General features: G+C 32.8%; 1 protein-coding gene across 1 annotated transcript in view; it reads left to right on the top strand.

Annotated features, from left to right (window-relative positions):
* The window catches only part of GRIK1 (glutamate ionotropic receptor kainate type subunit 1), a 96,625-nt gene extending 69,789 nt beyond the window's left edge, over positions 1–26,836 (top strand). The window contains exons 13-15 of the mRNA XM_051984783.1: positions 13,838–14,063; positions 25,124–25,374; positions 26,477–26,836. Coding sequence (XP_051840743.1) covers positions 13,838–14,063; positions 25,124–25,374; positions 26,477–26,626 — 627 coding nt within the window. The 3' untranslated portion in view covers positions 26,627–26,836. The remainder of the gene's footprint in view (positions 1–13,837; positions 14,064–25,123; positions 25,375–26,476) is intronic.
* Positions 26,837–27,290: the final 454 nt, after the last annotated feature.

The raw sequence follows: 27,290 nt of genomic DNA, 5'->3' as shown, positions 1-27,290 counted from the left end.
AAATCAAATGCAGAAAATGCATCCTTTTCATTGAATAAAGGGCAGGGGAATATAAATTAAAAATTAATTGGAAATTTAATCCTAAGGAATAAGTGGGTCAATGAACAAGTCATAGAAACAATCAATAACTTCATTAAAAAGAATGACAACAATGAGTCAATATGCCAAATATACCAATAATGAAGAAAAAGCCAAAACAGTACTTAGGAGAAATATTATTTGTCTAAATTGTTACATCAATAAAATAGAGAAAAAGCAGATCAATGAATTGAATGGGCAACTAGACAATTAAAAAAAAAAGAACTAATAAAATTGAAAGTAAGAAACTATTAAGCTAATAAGTAAAAGTGTTAGTTTTAAGAAAAAACAAGGTAGACAAACCATTAGTTAATTTGATTTAAAAAATAAAAAAGAGGGGCAGCTAGTTGGTGTAGTGGATAGAGCATCGGCCCTGAAGTCAGGAGGACCAGAGTTCAAATCTGGCCTCAGACACTTAATACTTCCTGGCTGTGGGACTTTGGGTAAGTCACTTAACCCCAATTGCCTCAGCGAAATAATAATAATAAATTAAGAAGAGAATCAAATTACCAATATCAAAAATGAAAAATTACCAATGAAAAGGAAATAAAACAATTATTAGGAACTATTTTGGCCAATTATAAGCCAATAAATTAGACATTCTAAGAAAAATCCATGACTATTTATGAAAATATAAATCCCCCAGATTAACAGAAGAGGAAATGTAACACTAAAATAACCCATTTTAGACAAAAAAATTAATAAGCCATCAATAAACTCCATAAAAAACCCAAGTCATTTCACAGTGGTATAGGGCAACTACACAAAATCAAATGATCAAATCAGTTCATTTTACAAGTGGATTCTACCAAATACTTAAAGAAAAGTTAATTTCAATTATTTTCCAATTGTAACATAAAATTATTTGGAAAAATCAGGAGATAAGGGATTCTACCAAATTCTTTTTACAACACAAATATGGTTCTGTTACCTAAACCAGGAAGAGCTAAAGCAGAGAAAAAAACTATAGACTAATTCTTAATGAATATTGATGCAAATTATTCAAATAAAATGCTAGCAAGGAGATTATATATAAGGATTATACACTGTGACCAAATGGGGTTGAAACCAGGAATGCAGGGGTGCTTCAATGTTAGGAAAATTATCTGCATAATCCACTAAATCAATAACAAAACCAATGAAAATAATGATTATCTCAATAAATGCAGAAAAACATTTTGGACAAAATCAGCACCCATTCCATTAAAAGCAAAAGAGAACTTAGGAACAAGTGGGGCTTTCCTTAAAATGATAAGTTTCCTAAAACCACCAGCAAGCATTATCTATAATGAAGATAAGCTAGAAACCTCCCCAATAAGATAAGGGCTGAAGTAAAAATACTCATTGTTACCACTGTTATCTAATAATGTACTAATAATGTTAACTATAGCAATAAGAAAAGAAAAAAAATTGAAGGAATTAGAACAGGCAATGAGTAAACAAAACTATCACTCTCTGCAGATGACTTAATGGTATACTTGAAGAATCCTAGAGAGTCAACTAAAAAACTAATTAAAACTAAATCTAACAAATTTAGCAAAGAAAGTGGAATATAAAATAAACCCACATAGATCATCAGCATTTCTATGTATTACCAACAAAGTCCAGCAGTAAAAGATAGAAAAAGAGAAATTCAATTTAAAATAACCATAGGGGATATAAAATATTTGGAAGTTTATCCACCAAGACAAACCCAGGAACTATATGACCACAGTTACAAAAGACTTTTTATACAAATAAAGTCATATGAACAACTGGAACATTATTGATTGCTCATAGGTAGGCTCGACCAATATAATAAGAATGACAATTCTGCCTAACTTGATTTACTTATTCAGTACCATATCAATCAAACTACCCACAAATTATTTTGTGGAGCTAGGAAAAAAACATAACAAATTCATCTGTAAGAATAAAAGATCAAGAATATTAAGGGAATTCATTTAAAAATGCAAAGCAAATGGCCTAGTCATATCAGATCTCAAACTCTAATACAAAGCACTAATCATCCAAATAATCTGGTACTGATTAACAAATAGAGATGGATCAGTGGAATAGCTTAGGTATACAATCCATAGTAGTAAATGACCATAGCAACTTAGTGCTTGACAAACTCAAAGATTTCAGTTTCTGGAATAAGAACTCACTATTTGACAAATGATTCTGGAAAAACTGGAAAACAATAAGGCAGAAACTAGGCATAAACCAACATCTTACAATATATACTCAAATGGGTAAAAGATTTGAACAAAGAGGATGATTCCGTAAGCAAATTAGGAGAACAAGGAATAATTTATCTGTAAGGTCTATGAGAAAGGGAAGAATATGGGATTAAACAAGAGTTAGAAAGAATTATAAAATGCAAAATGGATCATTTTGATTATTACATTAAAAAGCTTTTGCACAAAAAAATCAAAATTATAAAGAAATCAGAGAGATGGGAAAGAATCTTTGCAGCAAGGATCTCAGATAAAGGCTTCATTTCTCAAATATAGAGAGCTGAGTCAAATTTATAAGAATTTAATTTTATTTCCCCAAATTATAAATGGTCTAAGAATATTCAGATTTTCAGATGACAAAAACCAAAGCTACCTATAGTGATGAAAAAATCCTCTAAATCACTTAGTTTAGAGAATTTTAAATCGCAATTTAGCCAGAATTGTCATTTTTATTATATTGGCTTAGCCTACTCATGAGCAATTAGATTAGAGAGAAGTAAATGAAAACAATTCTAAGGTACCCTTTACATTTACCAGCTTGCCCAAGATGACAGAAAAGGAAAATGATAAATGTTGGAAGGGACATGGAAAAACTGGGACACTAATGTTTTATTGTTGGAATTGTGAACTTATCCACCCAATCTGAGAGTAATTTGCAACTATGTTCAAAGAGTTATCAGATTGTGTATGGTCTCTGATTCAGAAAAATCATTATTAGTTCTATATCCCAAAGAAATCATAAAAAAGAGAAAAGGGCCTACCTATGAGGACAAAAATATTTATAGCAGCTCTTGGGGGTGCATAGCAAAAAATTGGACATTGAGATGATGCCCATAAATTGGGACATAGTTGAATAAGTTGTTTCATATGAATCTAATGTAATACTATTATGCTATAAGAAATAACAAGGAGGTAAATGGAAAGACTTGCATGAACTGCTACAAAGTGAAGTGAGGAAATCCAGAAGAACATTGTATACAACATTAAGCAATACTGTATAATGATCAACTATAAATGACTTAGCTCCTCTCAGCAAAACAATGATCCAAGATAATTACAACTCATGATGAAAAATGCTATCCGCCTTCAGAGAAAGAACTGATGGAATCTAAATGCTGACCAAACATACCATTTTAATTTTTTTTTAATTTTTAAATTTTTTGGTGAGTTTTTCTTTTAGTCTATTTCTTCTTTCTTAACATGTCTAATTTGGAAATAGGTTTTACATTACTGCACACACATAACATATCAAATTGCTTCTTTTTTAGGGAAGGAAAGGAAAAAAATTGGAACTCAATTTTTTTAAATGAATGTTTTTTTCTCAATAATATTTTATTTTTCTAATTACATGTAAAGATAGTTTTCAATGTTCATTTTTGTAAGATTTTGAGTTTCAAATTTTTTTCTCTTTCCTTCCTGTACCTTCCCCAAGACAGCAAGCAAACTAATATGTTATATATGTACAATCATTTTAAGCATATTTCCATATTTGTCACACAGTGAAAGAAAAATCAGAACAAAAAGGGAAAAAATAAAAGCAAACAAATAAACAAAAAAGCAAAAATAGTATGTTTCTATATCCTTTCAGTCTCCATACAGGCATTTTCCATTCCAAGTCTATTGGAATTATCTTGGATCACTATATTGCTGATAAGAGCTAAGTCTATCATAGTTGATCATCACATAATCTTGCTGTCACTGGGTACAATGTCCTCCTGGTTCTGCTCAGTTCACTCAGCATCAGTTCATGTAAATTTTTTCAGGCTTTAAAAATTAATATTAAAAATTTTCTTTATGTGTAATAGAAAAAAAATTAAAATATTTAAAGAATTTTACAAATTATATGATTCTGAGCAAATAATTTAACCTCCCTCAGGTTTAACTTCCTTTTTTATAAAATAGGGAGGTTTCACTTGAAGACCTCTAACATATCTTACTGATATAAAAAATGTATTATCCTGTGATTTCATGATTTTCTCTACTTGTATAAGAGACTAATGGTAAAATATGCCTAATGGATTTCAGAATTAAAGAATAAGATGATTTGAGACATAACAGGATCTGTCAAATTTAAGAAGAATTTCCTACATAAAATTTATACAATAATCATAATTAATATTCAAAAATGATAACCTGGAAGTAATCCAAGATTTTGAAATATTTATCAAAAGATAATTTTTTTAATGTTGAGTATAATTTGTGGGATCAGTTTCATTACTAATTTCTTTCATATAGTAGATCCTTGTCAGATTTACTATTCATAGAATCGTAGGAATTTATAGGTAAATTGAAGATTAATAATCATGAAAATGACAACCTCTGTTCTTTAAGGAATGAGAATAAGAAAAATAATAATCTACTAAAAAATAAAATCTATAAGGTAAGGGAGTAAGGGAGGTAAGGAAGGAGTAAGGGAGAGTGGAAAAGGTATCATAAGAAGTGAAGTGAGGAGACAAGCAATGGCAAAGAAAGACAAAGTTAGATAGCATGCAAGACATAATTAGAGTAGCTTAAAAGGCATGACAAGAAAAGATAAATATTGGCAAATTGGTCTCTAACAATACTATTGTTAACATAGGTCATCTTTGTCAGTCAGATGTGACTGCTTCTACAAGTCAAAGAAATAGATAGGAAACCATAGGGTTGTAGGCTTAAAACAACTTAAAACTTTGGTAGAAACTTGTTAATAATCCACTCCTAATTTCAACCCATTCCTCAGGTAATGGAAGCAAACCAACAAAAGCCCCGCATACTCTTTTTCATCTTCTGCATATCTCCCAAAATACTGCCTTTCCTCTACCCATCCCAGAAGAGCAGTCAGGTGACCAAGCATCAGTATTTTTGGTCTTTATCCCATACAGTTGGCAATGTAATTCATTTCACATGTCTGGAAAAAGATAACAATAAGAAATGATGTGTAGGAACATGGTAACAAATATCTGAAAAAGATCCAAATGAAACAACAATAAAGAAAAATGAAGCAAAATAGAGGTAAGCAGAGGCAGTGAACTTAAGAAATACAGAATTACAGAATAAGACAAATATTTGTGTATGATAAATTTAGGAATGCACATTTCTTGCAGGAATTACACACACACACACACACACACACACACACACACACAGCACTCCTAATGATGAGATTAAAGGTAGAATAAAGATTTTTATAGATATAAATAAGACAAAGTCAAGAGAAAAGATATTTCATAGAAAAAACAAAAGAGTTGAACTGGAATGTAGATTAAGGAGAGATAATTTAAGAATCTTTGGACTATTTAAGAGTCTTGAGCCAAAACAGAGAAGAGGCGCCATATTTTAAGAAATTATAAAGGGAAACTATGTTGCTAACTTAGAATTAGAGAGCAAAGTAGAAATTGAAAAGATCCACTAGGCTCCTCTTAGTGATTTTCCCAGGAAAATCAAAGGCAAAAATCAGAACTCTCAGGTTAAAAAGAAAACTACTATAATCAGTTGGAAAGAAAGGGGCCACATTCAGGATCACACAAGAAAATTTTTCAGTTACACTTTAAAGAAGGACAGCTAGGTGGCAAGGTAGAGTACTGGTTTTGGAGTGAAGAAGATTCATCTTTGAGTTCAAATCCAGATTCAAACACTTATTAGGTATAGTTACTGATCTGTAAAATGAGCTGGAGAAAGAAAAAGCAAATCACTCCAGTATTTTTGCAAAGAAGACACCCAAATGGAGTCATAAACAAACATGATTGAAGCTACTAAATAACAACAACTACTTAAAGAAACAGGGGCCTTGGAATATGATATTGCAGAAGGCAGAGAACTAGGATCAAAACCAAGAATAACATATCTAGCAACATTGAGTATAATCTTATGGGGAAATGGATATTTAATAAAGTAGATGACTTTCAAATATTCCTGATGAAAAGCACAGAGCTGAATTTTAAAAAAACCAAACTGATTTCAAACACAAAATTTATATTTGATTTTGTCAACATTATGCTTTCACTTCCAAATATTGCAAGAAACATATTGTTGATCAATAGAGGGCATTCAGAATCTTTAAAAGGTAACCATGACTGAGAGGGACTAAATGAGATTAAACTAATTATAATCCTATATGGGGAAAATGACACATTTAACTCCTCAGAAATTTTTCATTATGAAGGCTATTAGAGGGATTCTACTTAGAACATGGATATGATTCTATTATGTGGATGCTAAAAAAAAATGGAAGGGGGAGAAAAAGGGAAAATTATCTCATATATATGGGGGGGTAAGGGAGAATTTAATAATGAAGGGGAAAATAAAGAGAGGTGCAGGCAACATATAAAACTCATTCTCATCTGAACTGGTTGAAGGAAAGATGAATATATATATATATATGCAATTGAATGAAGAAATTCATCTTACTCAATGGAGAAATAGAAGTGAAAGGAGTAAGAGATAGGGGGAGAATGAAAAAAGGAGGGTAGATTAGGGAAGTAATAGGAAGATACAGGATAAAAAAATAAGACAATTATCATAGACTAGGGTCGAGGGAAATACACAGCCATCATAGCTATGAATTTGATAGGGAAAAAAAAATAGATGAGATCACTTAAACAGATGAGGATTGCAGAATGTAATAGAAACAAGAATCCAGCAATATGTTGCTATAAGAAATATATTTCAAGCTTGGAATTAAAATAAGGGGATGGAATGATTTCTTATGCTTCAATTTAAGTAAAAAGGGCACTGATAGCAATCATGATTTCAGATAAAGCAAAAGTAAAAGTAGGCCTAATTAATGGAGATAATCAGGGAAACTATATTTTGTTCAAAGGTACAATAGATAATACATTAATAAGTGAACATGTTGCAATAAACAGCATAGCATCCAAATTCTAAAGGAAAAATTAAATGATTTACAGGAGAAACACAATAAAACTACAATAGTGAGGGATCTCAAATTACCCTTTCAGACCTAGATAAATCTAATCATAAAATAAAGAAGTTAAGAAGATGAACACAATGTTAGAAACATTAAATATGATAAATCCTTAGAAAATATTGAATGGGAATAGAAAGGAATTTTTAAATGATGCAAAAGCAAAAAATAACAATAAAAATTTTAATTAACCTCAGAAGAAAAGACTAATCACAAATAATAAAGTTCTAGAAAGGAATGCCTTATATTTTAAAATCGATTTTATTTTCAGATTTAAAATCTCTCCCACCTTCCCTTTCCATTTCCCCAACCCAAAAACCCATTACATGTATAATTCAAAGAAAATAATTTCTGCATTAGGCATATCTGACTATATAGACAATTTAGATAAAAGATATAGACATAAATGTAGATATAGAAATATAGATAAATATAGAATATCAATTATTTCTCTGGAGGCAGATTGCCTTTTTCCTTATGACTCCTTTGTAATTGTCTTGGATCATTATATTGCTGAGCATTGGTAAGTCATGTGTACTTCATCATTCAATAATGTTGTTATTCATACTAAAAAGTTATTCTCTCTTTCTTTCTCTCTCTTTCAGTGCTCTTTTTCTCTGTATGTATGTATATATGTATGTCTCACCTCCTCTCTCCTCTCTCTTTGGGATACAGACCTAGTAAGCATATTGCTAGATCAAAGGTATGCACAGTTTGATAGCTTATTGGGCATAGTTCCAAATGGTCTCCAGAATGGTTGGATCAGTTCACAACTCCACCAACAATGCATTAGTATTCCAATTATTTTACATTACCTCTAACATTGGTCAATTTCTTTTTTTGTCATATTAGCCAGTCTGATAGATAGAAAGTGGTACCTCAGATTTGTTTTACTTTGCATTTCTCTAATCAAGAGTGATTTAGTGCATTTTTTATGACTATAGTGAGCTTTGATTTCTTCATCTGAAAGCTATTTGTACATATCTTTTGACCATTTATCACTGGTAAATGACATATTTTTATAAATTGGGGGGAGGAAGATAATGAGGCTTTTATCAGAGGTAGTTGCTATATAATTTACCTCCCCCTCCAGTTTTCTGCTTTTCTTCTAATTTTGGCTGCATTGGTTTTGTTTATCCAAAAACCTTTTTAGCTTTATATACTCTATCCATTTTATATTTTGTAATGCTCTTTATCTCTTGCTTTGTCCTTTTCCATAGATCTGGAGGGCAAATTATTCCATGCTTTCTTTATTTTGTTTATGACATCAACCTTTATGTGTAAAGCATGTGCCCATTTTAAACTTACCTTGGTGTACTGTGTGAGATGGAGGTCTATGCTTAATTTTTGTCATACTGTTTTATAATTTTCCCAGCGGTTTTTTTTTTAATCAAATAATGAGTTCTTATCCCCAAAACTGGAGTCCTTGGATTTATCAAATGCTAGATTACAATGGTAATTTACTACCTAATCTATTCCACTGATCTACTACTCTGTTTCTTAGCCAGTATCAGATTTTTTTCTTTAAGTAATTACCACTTTTTAATAGTTTGAGATGGGGTATGACTTGGCCATGCTGCTTGGTATTTTTTTAAATTAATTTTCTTAGTGTTCTAAACTTTTGTTCTTCCAGATGAATGATGTACATGAATTTTTCTTAGCTCTGCAAAATAATTTTTGGTAGTTTGATTGGGATGGTACTGAATAAGTAAATTAATTTAGGTAGAATTGTCATCTTTATTATGTTGGCTCAGTGTGATGATTGCGTTTAGCACCCAGAGTATTTTAAAATCAGCCAGAGTTAGGATAAGGGAAAATCCTTGATCTTTATGGCAATACAAAGTGAGAGCAATTGCATCACGAATCCAGCCAGCAGTGCCTCTGGCTCCACCCACCAAATCTTCTACACAATCTCCTATACAACACATCAAACTTGCACAGAGAATGGGCGGGGGCATTCTTTCTCCAAGCATATATTAATAGAGTATTGTCCAATTGCTAATTAGCCTTAAATGCTCGAACCTCAGTGCATCTGCTCAGCTTCAACCCATTACAGCTCAGTCTACCTATGAGCAATTGATAGTATTTCAATTGTTCATATGACTTTATTTGTGTAAAAAGTTTTGTAACTATGGTCATATAGTTCCTGGATTTGTTTTGGAGAGTAGAATCCCAAATATATTATATTGCCCAGAGTTATTTTAAAGGGAATTTCTTTTTTTTTAATTTCTTACTTCAGATCTTTGTTGGCAATGCATAGAAATGGTGATAATTTTTATGAATTTATTTTATATCATATCACTTTCTTTGCTAAATTTATTCAATTATTTCAAATAGTTTTTAAATTTATTGTATGGATTTCTCTATGGCCCAGCTTCTTAAACTATGAGTTGTGACTCTATATGAGGTCTTGTAACTGAATGTGAGGGTCATGAAATTATAACTTATTATCAATAAATGTTTGATTTGCACACCTATTTTATATACCTATATAGTCAGGGTCATAGAATAAAACTGGGGCAAAAAGGAGTCACAAGTGGGAAAAGTTTCAAGCCCTACTATAAATATATCAGCATATCATCTGTGAAGAGTGATAGTTTTGTTTAGCAGATTTTTTAATCTAGTGCTGTCAATTGATTCTGATTGCTGAAAACCAATCAGCTAAACATGGTCACTAAATGAAGAATTCATTGAACAAGGCAAGCAATGAAACAAAGAAATATACAAAATTGTTTTGAGTTTTGTGTTGGACTTCTTCCAGTCCTTCAGTAACATGTTTGAATGCTTTATAAAAGAATAGTGAGTACCAAAAAATACCTTAGACAATTAAAAATATTAATCTATTAATAATCTAAATATGAGATATTTGTCTAATAAACAATTGGATTTTCTACTACTAGAGTGACTGAACCTCATAAATGCTGAAATACTTTGCATAAATGAAAAAGAGGGAAATCTTTTTTAAAAGAACCACAGTCAAGGTGATAGAAGGTTCTCTTCATTGTGAGGCTAAAGGTAACAGGAAACAAAATTTCACTTAATAATTAATTATTTTGCCTTGTATTAGCATAAATGAACATAACGAATATAAATAAACAAAAACAGTACTGCTTCTAGGTTAATGAAAGCTTATGTGCCGATAGCCATTAGAGAGAAGGAAAGAGAAGAGAACTTCTAAAAAGAACTTTATAAGATTCCCCAAATTCCAGAAATTCTTTGACATTTTAGTGGTTTTAACATCAATGCAAATACAGAAAAGTATGGCAATTTCCTCCCCGCCAAATCTTATTTGAGATTAAGAAAAGTGTCAGTCTTTTCAGCATTACCCCAAATTATCTAAATCAAGAAGGAATAGAGACAACCTTTAACCAATGCATTGACTTGAGTCATGAAGACTCCTTTGGTTTCTGTATTTAAAAAATGTCTGCTTCTTCAAAGAAAAGGGACTATATACTTAGATTGGATTTGAATCCATAAATTCAAGTTCAATAATTGACTCAGTGGCTTATTTTGGCTTATTTTCTTCTGGATCTTCATTACTGAGCATGGAAATACTTGTACTAGATTTGTGTTCCTTCCAACAGGAACCCTTATGCCCAGGGAACCTTCTATCTCTTATAATAAGTTCTCAGCGTCTATCAATTAACTGAAATGAGATCTAGACAAGAAAGGGAGAAAAAAATATTGAATGGCAAAGAAGCAACTCATTTATAAACTTGAGAACAGTCATCAAGCATTTATTGATAGGCTACTATGTGCCAGATACTAAGTGCTGAGGATGCAAAGGATGACCAAAAACCCTTGCCCCTGCCTTCCATGATCTCACAGTCTAATGGAGGAAATTACATAGAAACAATTCTGTACAAAAAGTTATATGCAGGGCTAATTGGAGAAATTAAACAGGGGAATCAAGAAAGACTTCTTATAAAATGAGATTTTTACCCAGAACTTGAAAGAAGCCAAGGAGTTCAGGAGGTGGATATAAGAAAGAAAGGAATTCCAAGAATGGAAAAAAATATGAAAATGCCCCCAGAGTTGTGAGATGTAATGTCTCATGTGAGGGAAATGTCTTATGGTTAGGAGGCTAGTGTCACTGGATCACAGAGTACATGATGAGGAGCAAGGCATAAGATTAGAAAGGAAGGAGACAAATTATGGGGAGCCTTGAATGCAAGATGGTTTTGTTTTTCATCCTAGAGAGAACCAATGTAGTTAATTGAATAAGGAGGTGACATGGTCAGACCTGTATGATAAAAGGATCAACTTGATATATAAATGGAAGATGAATTGGAGTAGAGAAAGACTTGAGGAAAGGAGACCAACCAAAAAGCTATTATATGAGATAATGAGATGAAATAATGAGATCCTGAACCAGACTGGTGATAATGTCAAAGAAGAGAAAGTATCATATATGAGAGTGTCATTTATCTCACCAAAGAGAAAAATGTCCCCTGGATATTTAAAGAAACAACCTGAGGGTAGAGACATGTGGAGTCTTTTTGTTCTTTTTATCTCGGGTGAGGCAGGCCTCTCCAAACTGAAGTCCAACTCAGTATTCAAAAATCTGAAGCTTTCCTAGTCCCAAAGAGACTTGGCTTTGAAGGGCCCAAAAAGGGGTTCAAAGAAGATCTGACTTAGAAATTTCCAAAAGGAATTAGTAATTGCTAGAGTCCTCTATCTTCTCTCCAACTCTACCTACTTCTCAAAGGGTAGGGCATTTACTTCTACTAGAGTCCCATACCAAACTCTGGGAGAGGGCTTATATTTTTATATTTATTTATATATATTTATTATTTATATTATGTTATATATATTATTTATTATATTATTATATATATTATATATATTTATTTAGAAATTTAGGAAAAAAGAAGGGGGAGAAACTGAGATCATTTTTGTCTATGTTGAGTGTAAGATAACTATAAGACATCAATTCAAGATTTCTAATAGGCAATTGGCTAGGAGCGATTAGGGCTTGATAACCGTCTTTAAAAAATAAAGAAGGAACAACATAACAACAAACTCTTTGTTCACAAATAAAAATGCTCAAATCAAGTTGTGATTGATATCTTTATCTATTAAAAACCCCAAACACACTCTGAATAATAGGAAAATTTTTGAGTAAACAATATTGGGCAACAATAAGACAGGATGATTCGAAAAGGAATGCAGAGTATTTACTTTATTGGTCCTCTCAGAGAAAAATACCAAAATCATTATTAGTCTCTTTCAGTTGTACCCTCCCTCCCTGTCAGATGCCTATACCAATTCATGTTTCTGCCAGTCTTTGGGTATCTTTCTGTCTCTGTTTCTCTGACTGACTCTCTCTTTCCATGATAAATAAAAATGAAAATGCTTTTGCCATGTGAACACTAAGTTCCCAAAAGCATACTGAACTTTCTCATTTACTCATTTCTTACTTCTCAGGGTGTTTTCCTAACAGTGCAAGAGGAAAAAACAAAACAAAACAAAACAATTTGTTCCTTTTAGACATAATTCCTTTCAAAACCATCTGGTACTGGTTAGGAAAAAGAATGGTTGATCAATGGAATAGGTTAGATATACATGACACAATAATCAAGGACTATAGTAGTCTAGTGTTTGATAAACCCAGAGACTCCAGCTTTTGGGATAAGAACTCACTATTTGGCAAAAAATTACTGGGAACACTGGAAAATAATGTGTCACTCAGCATAGATCTACATCTCACACACCCTACCAAAATAACATCAAAACGGGTATCTGATTTAGGTACAAAAGATGATATTATAAGCAAATTAGGAGAGTAAGAGATGGTTTACTATAAAATCTTTGGAGAAAGAAATTTATGGCCAAAGAAAAACTAGAGAACATTATGAAATGCAGCCAAGATTAGAAAGGGAACAGAAAGCTGGGGGAAGGGAGAAGGAATTTTATAGCCATTTTTAAAAATAATGGTCTCATTTCTAAAATATATAGAGAATTGACTCCAATTTATAAGAATACAGGCCATTTTCCAATTGATAAATGGTCAAAGCATATGAATAGATCATTAATTAAGTTAAAACTATTTTAGTCATATGAAATAATGCTCTAAATAACTATTGATTGCAGAAATGCAAATTAAAACAATTTTTATTTATTAGTTTTCAATTATTCACAATTTACTAAAAATGATATTATAATTATTGGGATTGCTTGCTATTGCCATTCTGTTATTGTAAATACTCTCCAAGATGTATACATTTAAAAATCCTTTTGGTTAGATGCTAAGCCAAATACATCTTTACTAGTGCTTATTAAATATCTTAAAACCTTGGCCAGCCAGTAAGCAAGCTGTTTCAGAAGATCATTGCACTTCACTTTCAATTAGACATGTGATGTTTTAATTCTAGAATCTTTTTCTCTCCCTAACCAAAATAGAAGAGGGAGATTTGGGTAATTATGCAAATAATTCAACAAAAATAAACCTCATATCCTCTTCTTAATATTTATTTCCACTTCTCTGTTTGAAAATCATTACCCTGTACTGAGGTTCCCTACCTCTACCCCCTCACCCCTCCCCGGTAAAGGATGTGTTATTTGAACAAAGAAGTTTGGAATAGTACAGAATATGTTCTCTATTATCTTTCTATTGCTACATTCTCTCTCCTTACAGAAATCAAAGATATCCACTTATGAGAAAATGTGGGCTTTCATGAACAGCAGGCAACAGACAGCCTTGGTAAAAAAGAATGATGAAGGTATCCAACGTGTACTCACTACCGACTATGCTCTACTGATGGAGTCTACTAGTATTGAATATGTGACCCAGAGAAACTGCAACCTTACTCAGATTGGAGGACTCATTGATTCCAAAGGTTATGGAGTGGGAACCCCTATTGGTAAGATGGTAAAGGTACATGATTTTGGCAATGGATGTCTTCATTCTGGTTAGGAAGATAGAAGTAAGCTAGGAGTAAGTTCTTAAGCCCCCTTTGATTTCATTAATCAACAAATTTACATGAATTATAATGTGTTATTTTGTTTTATTTAAGTACTTTAATATTTAACCTAAGCTTCAACCAGTCTTCCTTGTATCAAGTGTGCCTGTTACTCTTATAGCTTTTGTGAATCTCTAGATATGATTCCTGGTCAGGTTTTGATCGATAACTCAGGAATTTCACCTACTTTTCTTCAAAAAAGACAAGAGCTACCTGGAGGAGGAACAGGAGAATGTGTCGCCAAGTTGTTTAGTCTGTTCTCCTCAGAAAAGTGGTCCTGAAATAAAATTAAATTTGTCTACTTTCATTTAAATATATCAGTTAAAGAGTAAGTTGTAAAGCCTATATCCAAAGGTTCTATTTCCTTGCCACTAAATGCTAATTACACAAAAGACAATCACAAATACTAAATAGCAAATAAAGCAAATGGAAGTCAGGGTATTTATACAGATTAAAATATCTAGTTAACAAAAATGTATTAAGTATCTACTATGTGCCAAGCGCTGTACATTAATAAAGGCAAAAGATAAAATCCAGTTCTCAAGAAACTCACAGTTTAATATGGAAATAGCATATAAACAATTATGTAGAACAAGTTTTATACAGGATCAAAAAGAAGAAAATTAAAAGTGTGAAAGCTCTAGAATTAAGGGAAAATCAGAAAATAGGTCATCTAGAAGCTGAGATTTAACTAAAATTTGAAGGAGACTATGTAAACCAGGAGTCAGAATTGAGGAAGGAGAGCAATCCAGGCATAGGGAATAGCCAGTGAAAACATTCTAAGTTTGGAAATGGAGCATCTTGTTCAAGGAATAGCAAGGACACTATTATTGGCCATGGAGTCTGTATGAGAAGGGAAGATAGGATGAAAAAAAAAATTTTAAGGTGAGGATGAGGGGCAAGTTTTGCAGGGATGTAAATGGATTTGAATGTAAAAAGAAAATATAATTTCTATTTGATCGTGGTGGTAATAGGGAGTCAGTGATTTTTATTGACTGAGAGGATAGAGTGGGGTTACATTTTATACATGGGACTTTGCATTCTAGTGATATCACTTTAACATATGGTAGAGAAAGAATGGAATGGGGAGATACTCGAGGTAGGGAAACTATCTAGAGGCAAAGCAATAGTTTAAATATGAAATAATGAAGGCTTATCCTAGGCAGTTTCAGAGGAGAGAATGAGTTATATATGAAAGATTCAGTGTAAGTAAAATTAAAATGCCTTGGTAACAGATTAGTTTAATAAGTAAGGGGTGAAAGAGAGTGAGAAATTGATGAAATCTAGGTTGGTAACCTGGTTAAGTAGGAGAAGGATGGTACACACAGCAATAATAATAAGGTTAGGACTAGGAGAAGATTGGGGCAGCTAGGTGGTATAGTAGATAGAGCACCAGCCCCGAAGTCAGGAGGACCTGACTTCCTCACTTAACACTTCCTGCTTGTATGACCCTGGGCGAGTCACTTAACCCCAGTTGCCTCAGAGGAAAAAAAAGAATAGGGGAAGATTTAGGGAGAAAGATAATGAGTTCCCTTTAATACATGTTGTTTTTAAAATGTCTACAAATCATCCAATTCTAAATCTATATTGCACAGATGGAGATGGAAAACTAGAGATCAGAAAAGAGATTAAAACTTGATAAGGATATGAGCATCATTGTGGCCTCTTTGCTAATATTTTGCCAATTTTCTGTGCACAGAGATGATAATTGAATACATAGGAACTTGTGAGATTAGCAAGTGAAATAATATTTTATCTAGAGAGAAGACAATATAGAGGCTAGTGGAAGACTCCCAATTAGTATGACTTGGATGAGGAGAATGAGGAGTAATGAAATAGGTAAGATACAGAATAGGAACCAAGAGAGTGATAGAAAATGTCAAAGGCTGCAGAGATATCAAGAAGAATGAAGAATAAGGAAAGGACATCATAACTGAAAATCAAAAGATTACTAATATGTGAAGATAACAGTTTTGATTAAATGATGAAGCATGAAACAAGACTTTAGAGAGTTAAGAGAGTGAGAATAAGTGAAGTGGAAGCATTTATATATGTCCTTCTGAAGGAGTTTATTTACAAAAGACCAGAAGAAAATGAGACAATGGCAGATCAAGCAAGATTTTTGCTGATGAGGGCATTGAAGATAGAATAGAAACAGTTAGGAGACAAAGAGCAATTGAAGATAAATGAGAGTGAAGTTCTAATCTCCTGGAGGATACAACATGGAATAGGGATACTTGTGCTTGGAGACAAGAAGATCTGAGTTAAAATCCAGCCTTAAATATTCACTAAGTAAGGGATCAGCCCCTCAATTTCTCCTCTGTAAAGTGAGCAGGAGAATGAAACCACTTCAGTATCTCTATTAAGAAAATCCCAAATGGAATCAATTCCAAAATGGGAAATATAGGGAATAATGATAATGATATTAATAGTAACAATTAACATTTATATTAATTACTATGTACTAGCCACAAGTACTTTGCAATAATTATCTCATTTCATTCTCACAATTATTCTGAAAGGTAGGTGCTTATCCTCACTATATAGATGATGAGGAAACAGTCAAACAGAAATTTAGTGATGCTGAAAGTTACAGAGTTAGTAACTATCTGAAACTGGATTTGAACTCATCTTCCTTATTCTGGACCTTCTAATAGATAAATGAATCCATTAATGAATTTCTGTCAAACATCCAAGAAACAATTAAATTCAATATTTAAAAAAATAGCTCTTTGCAAAAATAGGGAGAAAAAGAATTCTACTAAATTCTTTTGTGACATTCTTCATACCTAAAACAGGAAGAGAGGAAATCACAGGTAAAATGAAAAGAACCACGCATTTATTAAGCATTTGTTGTGTGGCAGACAATCAGCTGTGCACTTGACATATATGATCTCATTTGACACAACTCTGTGAGGTTGTTCCTATTATTATCGCCTTTTACAATAGAGGGAGCTGAGGCAGACAGATATTATATAATTACTCATGGTCACACAATTAGAAAGTAACTGAGGCCAGATTTAAACTAAGGTCTTCTTTACTCCAGAGCCAGCACTTTAATTGTATAGAAAGAAAATTGGCAAAATATTAGCAAAGAGGCCACAGCAATATATCCAAGAGAATATATTTTAAAATTATATAGGATTTGTATCAGGAAACCAAGGCAAACTCATCAATAAGCAGATAGATAATACTAATAACAGCAACTAAAACCACGTGATTATATCAATTGGGAAAGCAAAACTTTTGATAAAATACAACATCATTTATTTTTTCTCCTTAATTGTGGAATGCAAGACTGAATAAGGGAGTGGGATAAAAAAGAAAACAATAAGGAGTTTATCCTAGATTGTGAACTTGAGGGACTAGGATCAATGTGTTGCCCTCTATAGTAAATGGTAAGTAGGAAATGCGGGGGTTTAGAAGGAAAGATATTGAGTAGGATTTGGATATGTTGACTTTAATATTTCTACTGGACATCCAGGTTAAGATTTCTAAAAGGCAGTTGGAGATAAATGTGAGATTAGAGGTCAATAGAAAATCTGGGGCAGAATAAGTAGATTTGAGAATCAATAGCATATTTAAATTAAATGATGCAAATTAAATCCATGCTAATTAAATTAAATCCTAATTGAATCCATGAGAGCTGATGAAAACACTAAATAAAATCATATAGAGGGAGAAGAGAAGAAGGCTAAGGACAGAACTCTGTGTGACATTTATGATTAGCGGGCATTATTTGGAAGAAAATTCAGCAAAGACAGAGAAGGAGTGCTCAGATAAGGAGAGAATCAGATGAGAATGATGTTCTGAAAAGCTAGAGAAAAAAAGAGTATCAAGGAGGACACAATGATTAACAGTGTCAAAGGTTTATAGAGAACTCAAGGAGAATGAGTTCTTAGAGAAAGCTTCTCTAAGAGATCATTAATAACTTTGAAGGGAGGAATTTCAGTGGAATAATAAAGTCAGAAGCCAGATGGTAAAAGATTAAGAGAATGGTAGAAGACAATGTGAAGGCACCTATTGAAGACAAATTTTTGAGGAGTATAGAGACAAGGGACAGAAGAAAAACTGAATGATAATGGGAGTGGAAGGAGCAAGTAAAATTTTTATTTTTTAGGAAGACATGGGCATGTTTTTAAGCAATAAAAAATGGGCCAACAAAGAGGGAAAGATGGAAAATAAATGAAAGAGTAGGGATGACAGAGAGGGAAATCTTTTGGAAATTGAGAGATTACCTTTGATTAAGAGTAAATCCATTCCATCATATGAAATAGGGATGAAGAAGAAGAAAGGGGCAGAAGGCCTCTGGGATATAGAAAGTGAGGAAGAGAGTAGAAAAAGAAGTACATGATGAATAGACTAAATTTTTTTCTGTAAAATTTAAGGTAATGTTCTCATCTGATAGAGTGATAGTGGTAAAAGCCCTAGAAAACTTGAGGAAGGATGAAAATGTTTGGAAGAGTCACTATGGAGAGTGAAAGTTGATAAGGGACATATAGTAGTGCTGCACAGTAACAATGAGAGATCAGTTGATATTGTATAATATAAATTTATAGTGGACCCAGTTGGAACAATAGTTTTGTGATTTTTCCATTGTCAGTAGCACATGTCTAAGAGTAGAAGTGCTTAGGTTGAAAGTGGTCCAAAGACAAGCTTTAGCTGAGCATAATCAGTGATATAATAAGAGAGAAAAGGATTCAAAAGAGGAAAACACTGTAGGGTTGAATTGATTCCTCAAAGGATCAAGATGCGGCAAAAAGAAGAGAATGTTTAGTGCAGGGACAGGGAGAGATTTGGAGGTCACAGTGTAAGACAAACTTTTGTAAGGAAAAGAAGAGGAGCAGTGAAAAGGCAATAAATTATGGCTCTTAAACATAAAGATAGTATATTTGTTGATGATGACAGGATAAAATAATCAATTTTGCATGAGACTGAAGTGGAGTGGATAAATAGTTCATGAGAAGTGAATTAGGTTGAGGAGCTGAATGGTTGGGGTGTTTGAAAGAGTATTAATATATATGTTGAAGTCTCCCAGTATATGGGCAGAATTTGTAAAGGACAGGAAAAATGTGAGCCAGGAGCTAATATCATTGAGGAATTAAGGGGAGTGATATAGAGGTCTGTAGACAACAGCTATCAGGATTTTGATTGAGTTGTGGATATAAATAGTGTGAATCTCAAAGGAAAAGAGATTACTGAATGGTGGAGGACAATCCAGAAGTGGCGATGGGTAGCAAGGAGTATTCCAATTCCCCAATCTTGACAATGCCAATGAAAATAATATAGGTATATCTAATACTGGAAAGAATGACCAAATAGTCTGTGTCATCAGAGGGGCCAAGTTCAGTTATAGCTAATAGATGGAAGGAGTAGACAAAAAGAAAAGGAAAAGATTTTAGATGAATGAAAGTTTGTTACCCATGGAACAGGTATCCACAGGGCATGGAAGGGATCTGTGGATCTATGGAATTTGATTGAAGATTTGGGGTGTGAGAATTGAGAGGGATGGGAATGGTCAATACAAAGTTATTATTAAATAAAATAAAATTAAAAAAAAAAGAGAGGGATGGGAATGAAGAATTGGATAGTGGGAAATAAGGAATGGGGTTGAAATGACTCTTAAGAAGAGCCAAGAGTCTCTTGGGATATGGAAGGTATGAAGAAGTATGAAAATGTCCATCACTGAGTGGAGAGTGTCACTCCTTGTTCTCAACAGAGACTGGAAATTGGGTTATAAGTAAAAACAAAATAAGATGAGGCAAAGAAGGTGAGATGGCCAGCTAGGAAGCACTATTTCATAAGATCTCTTTTTTCCAAAGGCTGGAGATTAAGGAGGAAAAGGGCTTATCTGGAAATGGAACTTAAATCTGAGGAGGCTGTCAATGTAATGGTAAAAGGAAGTAGTAGACTTCTTACCTAGAAAGTCTATGAAAAAGTAGGAAGAGACTAGGTTATAAAAGGTTTCAAAAATCAAACACAGGATTTTATATTTGATCTTCAAAGTAATAGGTAGCTACTGGAGTTTATTAAATATGGTAATATGATCAGATACATGTTTTAAGAAGATCACTTTATTATCTGTATCGGACTAGGGAGAAATTTGAAGCAGGAAAACCAATTAGCAAACAATTGCAATATTCTAAATGTGAAGTGATAAGGCCCTGAACCAATGTGGTTACAGTGTAATAGAAAAAAAATATATAAGGAAATATTACAAAGATAGGAATGGTAAAACTTGACAATTGATTGGATATGTAGAGGTAAAGAGAATGAAAACCTATATTGTGAACTTGTGTAAGAGGATGACAATGGTAACAGTAATAGGGAAATATGGAAAAGGGGAAAGATGGAGATTGGGAAAGGATAATGAATTCAGTTTTGGACATGTTGGGGTTAAGATGTCTGCAAAACATTCAGTTTGATTTATCCAATGATAGTTGAAGATGTAGGGTTGGGAGAAAGATTAGGACTGCATAAGTAGATGATAAGTAGAGATGATAATTGAAACACAGGAGACGATATGTTGACTAAGTGAAATGGTATACAACAGAATAATGCTTACGAAAGATCCATGAGGGACCCATGAATGAAGATCTAATTAAAGAAACTGAGAAGTGATAAGATAACTAGGAAGAAAGCCAGGAGGGAATAGTCAAAAAGCCTAGAGAGGAGATTATTAAGGATAAAAGGATGATTAATAATATCAAAGGCTACACAGAGGTTGCAAAGTGAGGATTGAGAAAAGGTCATATAAATGTGAGCAATTAAGAAGTCATTAGTTATTTTTGAGAGAACAGTTTCATTTGGTGAAGTTGAAAGCCAATCTTTCAAAGTGAGAAGGGAGGAAATGAAGAAATCTACTTATTGTAGATGGCTATGTCAAAGAATTTAGCCATAAAAGAGAGACATGGAATGATAGCTAGAAGTAATGTCTAGATCAAGTAAGGGTTTTTGAGAATAGGAGACACATGGATATAGTTGTATGTAGAAGGAAAACCACCCGTAGACAAGAAAAAAAACTGAAAATAAATGAGAGAGGAGATAATAATGGGGCAATCATCTAGGAAAAAAAACCAGGATGGAATGTGATCATTTCTTCAGATAGAAGGCTTCTTTTGGCAAAAAGAAAAGCCACCTTTTCATATTGTTATTGTTATTTTCCTTCATGCTTGAAGAGGAATAAAATGACATAATGATGTCCAGGTCAAAATATAGTATGTCTAGCTGTGGCTGTTCATACTGATAGGAGCTCAGAAAGAACAAATAATCCCTATCACCATTTAGGAGGGAGATGTCTCTAAATTTGTGCATCTCATGTTTCCTTTGAACTAGTGCAATTCTGCTTTATATCTTTGCTTGGCAAAGCAAAATTATGGTAGCTCAAAAGAAAATACAACCTCTTTATGTAAAACAGATTAAGGAAGAGAGAGTAGCAGAAGGCATCTGAGTGACAGGAGATAAGGGCTATCTGAATGGCTTCAGTATTTTTAGTGAAATGCTACAGCTGGTGTGGGAGTGTCATGGTAGATGTAAAATGGGATTATTAAGGTATAGAAGAGCTACTATGATAAGTGGGATAGTGAATTGATTAGGGAAATATAAAAGGACCACTTTAGTTTTTCAGGACCTACTAAAGATTATGTAGCATAAACTTATATGGACCCAGGAGCATAGTTTTGTAATTTTTCTGTAGTTTCATTCAGGTGCATGTGAATAGAAGTGAAGGCAGAAGATGATGGGAGTAATTCAAGACTTGAATTTGGAAGACAATAAGTTTGGTAGGGGGAAAAAAGCAAGAGACAAGAGCAGAAGGCAAGGCAGAGTTGAACTGGTCAAGGGAACATTTAACTCCCATGAAGTTTAAGAGAATAAAGTATAGTAGGTCATGGTGATGGCAAAGATAGACTTGGGATGCCAGGCAGAGGGAGAAGTGGAATGATAACAGATTATAATCACATAAAGGCATTTAGGAATTCATAAAACAAATGTGAAATACTTCTAATTGATGGCAAAATCAAAGGTATGACAACATCTGTACATAACTGCAGTAGGGTAGAGGTTATAGGAATTTTATAAATCGTGACTGAGAACCCTTCCTCCAGAACTCGAAGTAAATTGATTTCTATGAGTTTTTTTAACTATTATTGCAAGTTAGAAAAGACCAATTTGAAACATACCTTTAAGTTATTAATGAAAAATAATGTCCATCTAGAAACTGGATGGTTTCCATCCATCTTATCCATGTTTTTTCTCCAGCTTATGATTTGTTTCTAGGAACAGGTGATTTATGAAGTCATATTCGAGTCTCATATAGTCTGATATTGTTCTCCCTCTCTGTCCTAACAGATCAGCTTTTTTTAAAATCTTGTAGTGTCCCTAAAATAAGGAACACTCTCTGTCTGTCTACTTTACTCTATGTTTTAGCCTGAAATAATATATACACCTGGACCGCTAAGTGGTATTTTGGCCTGGTACTAAGAATTCAAATCTGGACTCAGACATTTACTAACTGTGTGATCCTGGACAAGTCACTTAATATCTATTTGTCTCAGTTCCTCATTGTAAAATGAGGGCACACTGGAGAAGAAAATGGTGAACCACTCCAGTATTTTTACCAAGAAAACTTCTAATGGGGTCACAGAAAATCATGCATGACTGAAATAACTGAATGATGACAACAATTATATATAAACTTAAATGTGTATGTTTACATAAACAATGGTACAACCAATATCACCAGCAAAGTTAACTCAAATGCTGAGTAATTAGATGATTCTTCATTTTTCTAGAAATTCAGTTTCAAATCATTTAACTCACTCTAGATAAATGATCAAAATCTATTAAGTATCTTATTTATATTTCTCTTCAGGATTAAATTAATTGTCTTTTTATTCTTTTCATTATACATGGAGGTGAGAGATGTCTTTCCCCCAAATACGTTATTCTGCTAGCTCCTCACAACTTTTTCAAAAAGCTTTTCTTATATAATTTCCTCATAAAATATGTTGACAATTCTCATAAAAGAATATAATTCCCAAGCCTCTTTCAGTCACATAATATTCTTCATAAATACTAATAGATGACAGAATAAACACATAGATCTCTTCTGGTTTCATAGAAAGAGGTGCTGCACAACAATCTATTTCTAAAATGCTACTCCTAACTCCCAACATTTCATCTTCATCTAAACTCTTAACTAGTTTGTAAAGAAACAGTAATGTTTCATGAAAGATACATTGCAGAGATATGTTACACTTACAAATGGAAAGGAGACTTTTGATTGAGATGAATTTCACCAATGATCTAAGATAAAATGATAAAGACAAAAAGTAAATAGCAGTCCAATATTACACTAGAAGTTAGCCAAATACAGGCCTGAAGCCAAGCAGTACTTGGAGTGAGGACATTTGGGAACCAGAAACTAATAAACAAGACCAAAGTCTATGGAAACTCTGAAGAGGGATGTTCCAGGAAAACCAGAAACCATCTCAAGGTCTAATACTTTGGGAATAAAATCAGTGGGATCTTGTCCCTGGTCAATCAGAACAAAAACAGGGGTATAAAGTCAGTCCCCACAACACTGTGCAATTTAATCTAATCAACAAGCTAGATTTCACCTCCCAAAAGAAGTGAATGCCAGGCTCATAAGAATGTGATTGCCATTTGCAAGAAAATGCTATGTCACCATCATCAGTGCATATGCTCTCACCATGATGAAATTTGAAGAGGCTGAAAAAAATTATAATGACTTGGCAATTCTCATACAAGTATCAAAAAAGGACAAGATTGTAATTCTGAGTGACTTTAATGCCAGAGTAATGCTATCAGACATGGAAGGGAGGAGATACAACAGCAGTGGTCAGTTATTACTGAAGATTTGTGCATCTCATGACTCTCAACACCAACACTGACTTCTATTTACCTAAACACATTAAAACTTAGTGGAACTTGGTGCTTATTGTAAGGAGAAGTAACAGATGGACATGGTGGAGAGTGACAAAGATGATCTGTGACATTCAACAAAGCAGTGGTCTCAAGGCAAGTTGACAACCAGAAGACTTAATGTCAACAGATTAGAGGGCTTCCTCTATGGGGTAAACATTTTGTTGCTAGCTTGGAGGGAAACCTGAGCCAACATACAATCTGTGGAGAGAATCACAGCAGAATGGGGTAGAGGTGAGGAGAGATTGAACTGTTGTTAGAACAAGCCAATCACTCAGGTAACCACCATTTCGCTGAATGAGAAATGTAGCTGACATGACCTTGCTCTAGGAAATAGAGGCTGGAGTATCAGGTATATTTTGGAATGTAATGGGAATTTGATAATTATGAACATATATACTACAGATTTATAATCTTCTGCTTTCTTATTCCAGAAATTTAGAAGCACCTTTCATATTGTCATTGTGATGACTGGAGAGAGATTAGAAAAAGTACATAATTTAATGAGTCAATTGAAATTGGGGAAAGGAAAGAGGGTTATCTCTGAATTTGGAAAATTATCCTTAAATTCTTGTACCAACTTAAGATATAATCAAGAGCTCAAAGGAAGTAGAATCAAATACTCTAGAACTATTTAGCATGGGAAAAGATTCATTTAAAAACTAAATGCAGGAGTATGATACAGTATTCTTGGTTAGATATTTCTTATTCCATATTGACATACCTAATGCATACCAAATTATCACCTGACCTTTTATAGTTCTTTCTAGACTGAAAACTCTCCCTTTAACTTTTACTATCCTTTGCCAGTGTATTTTGGTTTCCTTCTAGTGATTTACCTTCAGTAACTAATGTTATATTCATATATGTGCATACACATGTGTGTGCATGTATCTCTGTGCAGTATATGTATGTTTACATGTTATACATGTATATGTATGTATTCTTTCTATACATATATGTATATATATTCATATATGTAAAACATACATCACTCAAATGATCTTACTTTCCAGGCTCTCCTTACCGAGATAAAATTACTATAGCTATCCTTCAACTACAAGAGGAAGGAAAATTGCATATGATGAAAGAAAAATGGTGGAGGGGAAATGGCTGCCCTGAGGAAGACAGCAAAGAGGCCAGTGCTTTGGGAGTAGAAAACATTGGTGGCATCTTTATTGTATTGGCTGCTGGGCTTGTCCTTTCTGTATTTGTGGCTATTGGAGAGTTTATATATAAATCAAAGAAGAACAGTGATGTTGAACAGGTGAGTCATTTGTGGCTTGGGCAGGGTAGTTGACATTTGAGTATGAATTTTTTTTCTAAAGAAATATATTATTTTTCATTGAAAGGTAATATATCCATAAAAGTCCTTGGGAGGGAATATTAGCATAGAATATTTTTTTAATTGTATAGATTGATCTAGAGCTCCAACCCTGTTGTTCATTAATATAAAAAAGAAAAAAGAAAAAGCTTGTTTTCTAAATGTGATTAGTATTTGCTCAACTGTAAAGAAATTCCAAGTACATTTATTTCTCAAATAATTATTTTGTCTTAAAACATAGACCTAAAAAGAAATAAGCTGGAAAAGCTAGAAAAAGATGAAAGAAGTTGAAGGAAGATTGAATAGGAATAGTGAACTATCTAAAATAAAGTTTACACTAAATAAAGGCATTTTTTATGATTTGGTATTCATATTTTTAAGAAATATAACTCATAAAGGGAAAATATTTTTTTGGTAGAAATGTGGAATAGGATATAAATGGTTATTTAATATTAAAACATTTTAGGATCTTATGCTTTTGAAAAGTTATTAGTTTTTAATCCTGAATCAAATATATAATAAGTGAAGTACTAATATAACTGCTGTCTTACTTTAAGATATTTAATTCCAAAGCAAAGCAGAATATTGATTTTTGTTTTATTTTTTTAAAAACCTCAGTTAACATTTTACAGGTTATTACTGAGACAATTGATTAAAAGGCTGAATTTCTATAATATAAAAACTTAATAAATCAGGTTAATTTTAAGTGGAGGTCTTTCTTGAACTTTGAATATTTTAGATAGTTTGTGATAATCTGGCATCTCTTTAAAATTAAATCTTTGTCAGAAATAACAGGCTAACAATGAATATTATTTAAGTGAGAACATTATTATAAAAATTTTTAATAAAAAGCAAGTGTATGCTGTATTATCATCTTTTATTTTTTCTTGAAGTTATTTAATTTATTCAATTTATTTAAAAATATAAAATTATATATTTACAATTTTGGTCCATCTTTTCAGTTTCATTTTGTTTGTGTTTTGATTTCATTTTTGTTTTTAGATTACTTATTTTTATTATATTCCCCTATTCTTTTGCTTTCAAGGCTTTTGGGTTTTTTTATGGACAACAGTGTAAACAAACTCAACCATCCAACTCCACATCTGGAACCACCTTCACTATGGAATTAGACTGTGGCAAATTGATTCAAGAGGAACAAGGGACTCAGACACAGTCCTCAGTCCATACTGTATAGTCAATAAAACAAAAGGTGTGTCAAATGGAAATTATTGCAAGGCTTATAACCTTCAAACAGCATTTAACTCTTCCAAATAACAGTAACCATAATTTCTGTATTCCACAAAAAAGGTTTCAAATGCAGAGATCTGGAATGTTTCATACTCATCTTAAAATAACAGAAGCTCACCTTTTATAGGCATTAAATATAATGCATTATATATTTGCATTTTATGTTTCATATGTATATTATTATGTTCTTAACTCTATCCTTCTGCATGAAAATAAGTTTCTTTTCTATAGTACTACCAATCAAAAAGGGGATACAGATTGTAGAGCTTGAAAAGTATTTAATAGAACATATTATTTGGATATGACTGAATAAGAACGACAAAAATCTAGAGTGCATGCTAAATTTTCACCAATTTTCTTCTCTTTTTATCTAATTAATTCAATTTTGTGGTATTGTATCAATTTCAGCAACCAGTTCTTCCTTGTTGAATCAAAAGCAGATTTAAAAAAGAGCAATTTCCATATATTTTCTCTACCTTTCAAAGGATCGAATTATCACTTAAATAAGTTATGGCTTTATGACTTTTCTAATGTCTTAATTTAGGAGGTGGGAGGGTGGAGAGAGAGAGAGAGACAGAGACACAGAGAAAGACAGAGACACACAGAGAGAG

This window comes from Antechinus flavipes, chromosome 3, assembly GCF_016432865.1.
Source record: "Antechinus flavipes isolate AdamAnt ecotype Samford, QLD, Australia chromosome 3, AdamAnt_v2, whole genome shotgun sequence".
NCBI classification, from domain to species: Eukaryota; Metazoa; Chordata; class Mammalia; order Dasyuromorphia; family Dasyuridae; genus Antechinus; species Antechinus flavipes.
This window is presented reverse-complemented; position numbering and strand designations above follow the sequence as displayed.